At 38.8% G+C, this 10,778-nt stretch overlaps 2 protein-coding genes across 6 annotated transcripts in view; both read left to right on the top strand.

Moving 5' to 3' along the window:
* LOC123971539 (kynurenine--oxoglutarate transaminase 3-like) overlaps positions 1-4,503 on the top strand; it is a 9,585-nt gene extending 5,082 nt beyond the window's left edge. For both annotated transcript variants that reach the window (XM_046050421.1, XM_046050422.1), the window contains exons 5-14: positions 524-673; positions 795-881; positions 1,016-1,138; positions 1,236-1,356; positions 2,467-2,543; positions 2,631-2,720; positions 2,824-3,010; positions 3,481-3,554; positions 3,687-3,773; positions 3,890-4,503. In XM_046050421.1, coding sequence (XP_045906377.1) covers positions 524-673; positions 795-881; positions 1,016-1,138; positions 1,236-1,356; positions 2,467-2,543; positions 2,631-2,720; positions 2,824-3,010; positions 3,481-3,554; positions 3,687-3,773; positions 3,890-3,946 — 1,053 coding nt within the window. In that variant the 3' untranslated portion in view covers positions 3,947-4,503. The remainder of the gene's footprint in view (positions 1-523; positions 674-794; positions 882-1,015; positions 1,139-1,235; positions 1,357-2,466; positions 2,544-2,630; positions 2,721-2,823; positions 3,011-3,480; positions 3,555-3,686; positions 3,774-3,889) is intronic.
* A 269-nt stretch (positions 4,504-4,772) lies between these two features.
* The window catches only part of LOC123971628, a 161,581-nt gene continuing 155,575 nt past the window's right edge, over positions 4,773-10,778 (top strand). For 3 of the 4 annotated variants that reach the window (XM_046050573.1, XM_046050571.1, XM_046050572.1), the window contains exons 1-2: positions 4,773-5,266; positions 5,454-5,528. The gene's annotated coding sequence lies outside the window, so the exon portion shown is untranslated. Of the gene's footprint in view, positions 5,267-5,453; positions 5,529-6,541; positions 8,825-10,778 lie in introns of those variants that run through there. The other variant, XR_006825239.1, reaches the window with a different exon arrangement.

Genomic DNA, 10,778 nt, shown 5'->3' with positions numbered 1-10,778 from the left:
GGTGTGGGGGATGTTTTCTTGGCACACTTTAGGCCCCTTAGTGCCAATTGGGCATCGTTTAAATGCCACGGCCTACCTGAGCTTTGTTTCTGACCATGTCCATCCCTTTATGGCCACCATGTACCCATCCTCTGATGGCTACTTCCAGCAGGATAATGCACCATGTCACAAAGCTCCAATCATTTCAAATTGGTTTCTTGAACATGACAATGAGTTCACTGTACTAAAATGCCCCCCACAGTCACCAGACCTCAACCCAATAGAGCATCTTTGGGATGTGGTGGAACGGGAGCTTCGTGCCCTGGATGTGCATCCCACAAATCTCCATCAACTGCCAGATGCTATCCATCAATATGGGCCAACATTTCTAAAGAATGCTTTCAGCACCTTGTTGAATCAATGCCATGTAGAATTAAGGCAGTTCTGAAGGCGAAAGGGGGTCAAACACAGTATTAGTATGGTGTTCCTAATAATTCTTTAGGTGAGTGTATATATATATAATGTCCTCTGTTGATTTTGCAAGGGTCATCCCTCTTTGGTGAAGGCCCTCTCTCAGGTTTATGGGAAGGTCTGTGGCCGCCAGATTGACCCCTTCAAAGAAATTCTGGTCACAGTAGGAGGTTATGGTTCCTTATTCAGCTCCATACAAGCCCTGGTGGAAGAGGGAGATGAGGTGAGGACATGTCTTTCTCTCACTGGGTCATACAGAGGGGTTTATATTGATAGAAATGCACATTCATAAACATGCTCCCGGTATTTACAGTATATTAATTATGTAATACTTCCTTCTCCAGGTTATCATAATAGAACCTTTCTTTGATTGCTATGTACCAATGGTGCGAATGGCAGGGGCCAAGCCTGTGTTGATACCGTTACGCCTTGTAAGTTTAACCCAACGGCTGATGTTTGTCGTACAAGTTTCATACATACAGTATATACTTTACCTACTACACGTGTTGAGGATGTTGGTGGCTTTTAGAAGCCATGACACAAAATGTCTTCTACAAATTTTTAGAAGTCTGGAAAGAAGAGAATAACAAGTGCAGACTGGTTTCTTGACCCAGATGAGCTTTCCAGTAAATTCAACTCTAAGACAAAGGCCATCATCATCAACACCCCCAACAATCCTATTGGGAAGGTAAGTATACATCACTGTCATCAACTGTGAACACTTGCTAACTTGACATGACAGAAAAAACAAGTGCTTTCAGTAGTTCCTGTCCCCCCTCCTGCAGGTTTTGACCAGAGATGAGCTGCAGATGATTGCTGACCTCTGTATCAAACACGACACTCTCTGCTTCAGTGATGAGGTTTATGAGTGGATCCTCTACGGGGGACACCAACATATCAAAATTTGTATGTTTCAAAAACATATATAAGAGCCAACCATCATCCATCTCCTGTACAATATTAGCTCCTCCATTCTCCACACACAGCTGCAGGGAAGGAAACCTCTAAATAAATGCATTAGCACTTGCTTTAGGGTCCAGTCACACCAGAAAGTCGCACAGCCCAAGCCAGTTACCCGTAAAATCCATTGACTCCGGCTATGCTACGTTTCGGCTGCGCCGCGGTTGCTGGAGCTAATCGCGGTCATTCTAGTCAATGCTTGTGAGTCCACCAGATGCAGCAGCAGCGCGGCCCAGAAGCGGCTCTCCGCTCCACAGAGAATAGGTAGCAGGTGTAATTTCGACAGATGACGCGTCAAGCAGCACAGAGCAGATCCAACCAGGCAGGAAGTCAGACAGACAACGGCATAGCGAATCCGGTCAATTTTCAAAATAAAATACTATGCGTAGACTCCCGATCGTGAAACAACAATAAACACAGTTAAAACGGACACAAAAAGAAATCATTTAACTACGTAGCCTACTTAATCATAGTAGAAGCACATAAAGCAAGCACTAATGACCAAATAAACAAAATCTAAACATATCAGCAGAGTCAGTGGACTTTCAGGGTTACAATAATCCACCAAAGTAAGCGGTGGCTTGTTGACTATGAGCAAGCAAACCAGTTGGCTTAATCACCAACCAGAGAATAAATTAAGATGTTTGATTCAAGTGTTTGTACCATCGCCTGTTGTCTCGTGACTGCAAATAGTGATAGCCTCTTTCATTTTTGGACTCAGCAGATGAATTAACCTTACTCATGTGAGCCACTTCTCTGATCCTATATGTTTCCACTGCAATGAATTGATTCCATTCTGAAATTTCACCATTATAAATACTAGTTTGATTGCGGCCTTACACTGCCTCATCTTCCCCTGAGGAGCATTTAAAGTGTTTACTTTCTACACACCAGCACAGTTTTAAAGTAAACATCTCTCTTGGCATGAAATTATGTTCTTAATATTGACAACTTAAAAATGTTACTGGCCTTAAAAGATAAAATACAGCCCCTAACACTACTCTCAAATAAATTTCAATATCCTGAGGTATTTCCATGTAAATTCTCTCTCTGTAGCCACTCTGCCAGGAATGTGGGATAGAACAATCACCATTGGCAGTGCAGGGAAAACATTTAGTGTTACTGGATGGAAGGTAAGAAGTCTGTGGATTTAGAACACAATTTGTAATATTCAGCACTCAGTTCTTGCACATCATGTGGTTTAAATGTGTGTTTCCTAGCTTGGTTGGTCTATAGGACCGGAGCACTTGATAAAGCATCTTCAAACCGTCATGCAGAATACTCTGTACACCTGCCCAACACCTTTACAGGCAAGTAGACACACCTCCCACATATTACTTGGCATCCATAAAATAAAGCAAAGGAAAAGTTAATTCTGTCGTGACTCTGAAACTTCTAGCTACTTCTCTTCAGGAGGCTGTAGCACAAGGCTTGCTCCGGAACTTTGAACTGATGGGTCAACCAGAGTGCTACTTCTCCTCGCTGGCAGAAGAACTTGAGGGCAAGAGGGACCGCATGGCTGCCATCCTGCAGGAGGCCGGTATGACTCCTGTCATACCAGAGGGAGGCTACTTCATGCTTGTGGACGTCACATCTCTCAGTGAGTTACTAATTTGTTTGTTTGGTAACAATTTTTATGTTGATGTGCTTCACAGAAATGAGTTGAACAGCTGATTCAAGAATCTTAAGTGCAAGGGAAGCTTGAACTCAGAGGGAGAGGAACCAGATATGTAAAATGTAGATCAGTTTATGCAAAAGAAATCACTCTGCAGTTATGTAGAAAGAAATTTACCTTGAATCCAAAAGTTTATTTGCACCTAAATATTATCTGCATGAATGGTTAACAAGTTCACCAACAAAATAGTAATTAAAAATAGTTGCTAATAACGTAACTCAATGGTTAACATTCATAAAACTTAAAACTCAAGTTTTGCCAGGGGGATTACTACTGAACTGGATTTTTGTAAAATGGGTTTGAAATAAAATAACTTTTAATGTATAACTGATTTAAAAAGTCTATGCTCACATCCTTACCACTGAATATTCACCTCTGCTCTGTGTTCATTGTAGATCAGGACCTGTCACATATGGACGATGACGACGCCTATGACTACAAGTTTGTGAAGTGGATGATTAAAGAAAAGGCAAACAAATTCATCAGATTGTGCTCTCTTCAATTTACAATACATCTTAATTGTTCTTAGTTGCACTCACTGTTGTTGATTTTTTTTTATTGCTGTTTTTAATAATAATTATAATAATAATATTATATATAGAAACTGGCAGCCATTCCAGTCACTGCGTTTGTTGGAGAGGAGTCCAAGAAGCAGTTTGAGAAATACATTCGCCTTTGCTTCATTAAGGTAAATACACAACTGTCTGATTGTTACTGTTGATTGTAAAGATTAATGTTGGCTTAGATGCCCTTTTCTCTGGTGAAAAACCCAATAATAACCTTCAGTTGTATTTCTCTTAACAGCAAGACAGTACCCTTGATGCAGCAGAGAACATCTTGAAAAACTGGAGGAAGATTTAATGGGATGCAGTGACTGAAGACTTCCGCATAATTTCAGGGAGGAAGAACAACACTATGCTCTAACTGAAGGAACGGGACTTGACGGCAAAATAGCGCACAAACTGGAAGTTGGTAACAGTAAACAGTTAATAGCAAAATGTTTATCTATTCTTTAAAGTGCAATGTGCACTATGTTGTAACAACACTCTGTACCTCAAGGCACGGTAGTCCGATAATACAGCTCAGGTCTCCCCCGTAATTTCAGCTGGGAGACGTGTGTCTAACAAATAAACAAAATTAACTTAAAAAGAAAGGCACACATTACACCATTAGCCTATACCACGTTTTAAAGTAGATAATTAATCTGATAAATCATGCAAGGTGCGATGTGAGCAGACACAGTAGTACAGTTTAGTATTAGTTAATATTTGCAAAGAAGTTTAACATACGGACGCACAGCAGATAGGTAAACAAGGTATTGCTTTGACTGAACCTTTCTACTGTAACTGTGCGCTGTCTTTAATTTTTTCCAATAAATTGTAAAACCCAGACAGATCCTGGGTTGGACTGCTTTGTGACCAGTGGCTTCCATTTTTGTCTTTGGAAAACCTCCATTGTAAGAAACCACAAATGATGGAGATATTTGTTGTGTCAAGAACTGCATTGCAGTAAAAGTCCTCCTAAACACTTAATTTCCTGCATTCTGGTGAAATTATTTTGCACTAATTTATTGAGGAAATGTTTGAGGTGACAATTAAAATAAAAATAAAAAATAGGTAGGGGGCTAGTAAGAGATGTGATTGGGCCAGCCCAATGTCAGTATAGGCCTATGCTTTATGGGCTCATCGTTGGCCCATTTTTTAAAAACAGTTAGGCTATAATAAATAAATAAATCATTTATGTTACACCGGCCCCAAAGGTTTGACAGCCCACCGGTATGCCAGACTAACAGTCCACCCACGGGGCTACAGTCTGTTTATCCGGGGCTAAAGCCCTGGAAAAATGACCTGGCGACGCCTATGAACGGAACCACCCCTGAATAATCAATATTAGATATGTCAGTCAAGTTAAAAAAGGGTTAATATGTTCAGGATATGTAGTTGAGGCCCTGCCACTGGAGTGAATTGCAAATCGCGGTTCTACTGGGGTCCTGTTGCCCCCGTTACAATTTTAGGTAGACACATGCAAGCTACTGTATTAATTTACAGTACCTACAATATGATATAGTGTGTCATTCACACAACTCGAGATACGGTTGCAAAGCTATACTTCCATATTTTATTGAAAACGTCTTGAGGGGATCCTACGGAATGTGGCACCAACCGGATAACGATAAACCAGGTAAGCTAGCATATTTTAGCTAGAGGACTAACGCACCACTCTGCTACAGTAAAATCAGTTTGTCACAGCAATTCTAGTGCCTTATTTAGGCTTATACACAGCAGCATTTTGGTTGCATGTCGTGTCAGGTTAAATGCCATCTCAGAAATATTAAACATTAACGTTCCTTTAATTTCCACCCATTCAGAAAGTAACTTGCAGCCAACTTCCCCCTGAGAACACGGACAACTTCAGATTCGTTAAGTTACAGCAAAGACAACAGGTGAATGTTGACTGGGTCATACTTACATGATCAATTTCAAGGACTCTGGCATATTTAACCATCTTAATTCTGTTACTTTGACTTTGCACGTGACTAATATAAACTTCCAATTGGCCTAATGTTACAGTCATAGACTATAAAAAAAAATACATGTTTCAATAACTATTGTGTTCTACTTTACCATGTATGGGCATATTTTTTTTTTATCACGTGACTCAGCACTGTTGATATTTAGCATATCAGTAGTATGAAAACACGTTAGACAGTGCTGAACAATGGGAAATGATTAACACATTTTTAATAATAATGTTAGTAATGTTACCCAAATTTCAGACAAATTTAAACCATGTTGATTTCTGGATCAGAAGTTGCAGTGCTGACCTCTGATTTTATGATATGTGTAGCCTACATTTGATGTGTTGTTGTTGTTATTGCTTTGTAAAAGAAGTCTTATTTTGCTGTTATGGTTTGAATACTCTAAAGACGCCTGGACAAAAATGAAACACGTTCTTCCATAAAACAGAACCAGGTTTATCCAAAGCATTTCCAGGAACAGGTCTTGAGACTCACACAGGTGTTCTCACTCATTCTACTTGATTAGACCTCTGCAGCTGGGCAGAGCTATAATGGGAATATCATGGTGGCTCCGAGGCTCAACGCATTCACTTGCAAATTAAGGAAACATCTTCACTGATTTGACAACACATGTGCAGCATAAAAAAAACTAATCAGAAAATACATCAAGTGCAGGTAATACACTGAATATGTAGTACCTCATACAGCCCCACTTCAAAAATCCCGAACTGTCCCTTTAATGTAAAATAATGAATAATATGGATGTTAAACATAAAAGCTGTCATGGTGATCACAGATAGCCTAGATAGCATTTTAAAAGGCTAACCTGTCATAGAAAAGAACATAATTAAAACCTAATTATTGGAAACTGAGTACAAGCTGGATCGATTGGTCTGATAACATTTAATTAAATCATGTTTCTGTGACTTCTTTTCCAGACTGTTGGAAACTTTCCGTCTCGACAGCAGTTTTTTGTCACTGCCCCGTGCTGTAGGCTCCAGGCGAGGCAAGTTCATCTCGAACGAGCCTACTGTCAGGGCTTACTGAGACACTTGAATAGAGCGGAGCCATCATTAATGTTGTTAGTAACATGCACAGTACCAGGGGGCTGGAACTGACTCATGAATGGAAATCAGCCATCATCAATGTAATTAATCACATCTGTACTTATTATTACACTATTCTATTACAAGAAAATGTCTGCTGTGAGAAAGGTTACCAAAGTCCATATAGACCTTTTTCAGAATGTTTTCTTCGTACTACAGACTTCTTATTTTTGAATTGGTAGAATTTGGTTTGGAGTATATTGGAAAAGTACATGCAAGACCGTCAGCAAGCATACTAAAAATGCTCCATCGTTGAGCATGCTGTTTTTCCCATAATTCATCGCAGAGAGGCAATAGAGGAGCTACTTACAGCTGTGAGTAAGTTGTGGATGGTGGTGTAACAGCCTTGTGAACACCACAGAAAATAAATGAAACAAATGTGTTCATGCTGTCAGCGTGTTAAATTGAATTTGTGACACTCCAAAGTTGCAGTTTGATTGACATGCATCAGTTATTAGTATGAAATGGTTGAGTGTGTTTTCTTGTATACTGCAAAACGTGTATACTTTATACTGTATACATTTAGAATGTACAGTAGTATGAAATTGGAACATGTCATAGCTGGAAAAGCACAGGTGAAACTAATAACATGGCCTAGTTTTGTTAAAGTTTTGGCAGCATCCACAGTGCCAGCGCTTGGAAACTGATTGACAGAATGAAAAGCTTTAATGTTATTAATTATGTCTGTGTTTGACACATTAAAATGCCTCCTTTGATAAATACAATGTGTAACAAATGGTAAAGGTTGAAGTTATCCCACACTAACAGGAGAATGAGCCCGAATCAGGGAGAATAAGTGAAAACACTTGTGGGGTGTTTTTAAATCTCCTTGAACCTCTGACTTGCTGGTGTTCAGCTGTTGTTTGCATGAGTGACACTGACCAGTCTGTCACTATCCTGTCTGGAGAAATTATATGGAAAAAGGTTAAGCTATGTTGTTTTACACTGCCCCCAGAATGTGACACTGGCCAGACATTTGCCAGTTGTAGTCACTTATTCGGGGATGCTAGATGAACAGTTGTGAGAGTGCTTTGTAGAGCAGCTGTTCTCACTGTACTGAACCAGTTAGGCTGGTTTTCCTGGCTGAAAGGAGTCTTTTCAGAAAAGTTGATTGTTCATTAAATATGTATTGACTCTCAGTAAAATCGATTTGTGCTAATATATTGTTTCATTGTTTTACAAATTTTTCCAAATTAACAATTTCATGCAAATTGTAACAACAAACCACTTGCATTGATTTATTGAAGTTTTGTTTTACCCAGTGGTTTCTCTAAGCCCTGCCTACATTTTTACAGAAGTGAAATCCAATTTTTGGGGATGAGGTAGTGTTCTAACAATGTTAATCAGTGCAGGCCATTCCACCCCTTGGTTTTGTTTATTTTTATCACATTAATTAACCCATCCTGACATGTGTGTCATGCAACACAGTCGTCAGCCGGCCATTGCATGTCTTTCTATAGCATCTAAGCATTGGCTTGCACAGGGGGAAACAAACAGCAGTAGGTATTTTTCCCAGAAGATATTTTGACATGTCACAGTAGCAAAAGTACAGGTGTATACTAAAAACCAGAATTCAGTTTACCTGCTTTGTTTGCTATTGTGCATGCTGGTTCACTGTCACACTGCCATGGCTTACTGGGGGACTTGAATAGAAGAGCGCCATCTTTAGTGTTAATAGTAACACCTGTGTTTTTCCTATGACATGTCAGAAAATCTGAAGAAGGCTCACAATAATAAAAGTTTTAGGACTGATCTGAAGAAGTAAAGGGAGTAAGAGAGGTGTGGCAGAATCAGGTTGTGTGACTCTATGCAGTAGGTGGCTTTTTCCCATTTCTGTAAATGGATCAGTTTTGTAAAATGCAATTTCTTAAATATGACTAATGGGTATAAATTGGTTCTTTGGATAACTATTGAATCCACGCCAAGTCCAACTTTATTAGTAGGTATTATATACATTTGTTTATCAGTTAAAGAAACATGATCCCAATGCCTGTCATCAGCAAGTTTTCAAAAATGTACAGTCAATATTTTAGTCATTTAAGTGAAATTGACACTTTATTTGTCTAGCTGTTAATCATTTTTATGTGAATTATAATAAATCATTTTTTTCATTGATTTTGACTTGTCAAAGCTAGAAATTCACCAGTGTAATTAATAACATAAATGACGACCCCACTTGATATAAGGGGCCCAGTTGTGGGCCAGCATGCACAAAACCAGAGGCTTGGAACTTAAATGCAATGCAGCCATAATTTAAGCAATTAATTACACCTCTGCCTTTCCTACAATGATTTGTCTGCTTTGAAAAGGTATATTCATGTGTGTAACATTTGAAAATTCTTTCTCATCAGATCCACACACAGATCCCTGTTTGTTTATCCTTTAGACCACTTGAGGGAGACAAAGTACATTAGACTGGAACAAAACTTGACAATGCACATTTAATTCAGTATTTGTCTTCCCATTTTACAACAGTGATGCAAAAGAAAAACAAAAAACAACTCATTTGTGCTTAATGTTCATTTCTTTTAATGTTTTAGTATTTACATGGACAACATTTACTCAAACATGGCTGCTGCCCCAGTAGGGTTGAAATATTGATGCATCAGGAATGTCACATTGACTTTGGAAGAACAAAAACATGCCAGAGAAAATCCAAAAAGTTTAAAACGAGGAAAAAGTAGAGAATATTGTATTGTGTCATACTATATAGGTTAAGATGTTGGAAAATGTGAAAATTGACAGTTCAGTTATCATAGGAAGAGGCTTACCACATGCCATGATTCCATGTCATGTGGTAAGCCACATACATTTTAATTAATTTAATATTGAATATTCATAGTCATGTTTATTGCTAATAGTTAATGATGCATGGAGTATTTATTTTGTAATTTCAACCACAATAAACATTCCCCATAAACAAAATCTCCAAATTATATAAAAAATCTATAACAACATGTGGAAAGTAGAATATTCACGAAACATTGCTCAGAAATACAAGCACTGAAAATAGTATAGATAAACATGACTCATCTGTGGCAAATATTAGATCAGCTCTAATCAGTTTAATGTCTTAATTCACTCAATTCAAATCAAAGTAAACCACTTCAACAAGTTTTTTTGAAGCAGTATCAATTTCTAGATGACTGAAGTACCCCAGACCAAAGGATCAAATTACTAGACAAGCTGGCTGTCCATTCTATAACCATGAGGCTGTGGACACAGCACAGGGAAAGAGAAAGGACTCACTTGCAGAAATGTATATTTAAATGAAATGGATCTTTTGTCCAAGCAGACTGGTGTGATTTTTTTTTTTTCTGTGGTTATGCATAAACCTGGCGTCTAGTTTCCATGACATCATCATCGTACATACATTCAGGTTCACACAGTCATGGTGGGTAGATGTTAATGTAACGGTTGGAGGGGTCGAGCATCAACGCGCCGCCTCACCTTCCCCCTGTTTTTCTCGCAGAAAAGAGCACCTTTGTCCTCACCAACAGTATAATTTCATGCCAAGTAGCTTGGAACGTTAACTATCAACTCTGAGGCTACAATTAAAAGAACCAGATAAAGTGCAGGCATACTACTGTTGACTGTAACAGCTGGTAATAGCTTTAAGTTAGCTATTTATGTACCAAATTTGCAGAGAACACAAAGACATGCTTCAGGCATGGAACAGCATCATTTGTCCATCATGCCAAATTGAGCCTTCCTGGGTAGTGAATGTGGCAGGAAATATCTGCCAAGGAAAGAAGCTTCACCTGTTAAAACAGACCTCTTGCATCTCATGATTTAAAGCGAACCTTTAAAATGTCATCAACACAACACTTCATTTTGTATTTTACGTGTATTTTCCAGTTATTACATGATGATTGTGAAAGTGCTTCTTCTATTTCTCAACAATGTTTACTAAAACTTTTTTTTTAAGATTATTTGTTCGGGCATTTATTCCTTTTATTCCTTTATTGGACAGTGACAGCTGGAGAGAGAGAGAGAGAGAGAGAGAGAGAGGTTATGAGTTGCGGCAAAGGGCCCGGGGTTAGAAATGTAACCTGGCCGCTGCTGGAAG

Source organism: Micropterus dolomieu, linkage group LG05, assembly GCF_021292245.1.
Source record: "Micropterus dolomieu isolate WLL.071019.BEF.003 ecotype Adirondacks linkage group LG05, ASM2129224v1, whole genome shotgun sequence".
Lineage (NCBI taxonomy): Eukaryota > Metazoa > Chordata > Actinopteri > Centrarchiformes > Centrarchidae > Micropterus > Micropterus dolomieu.
Note: the sequence above shows the minus strand (reverse complement) of the source record. Positions and strands in the feature narration are given on the sequence as shown.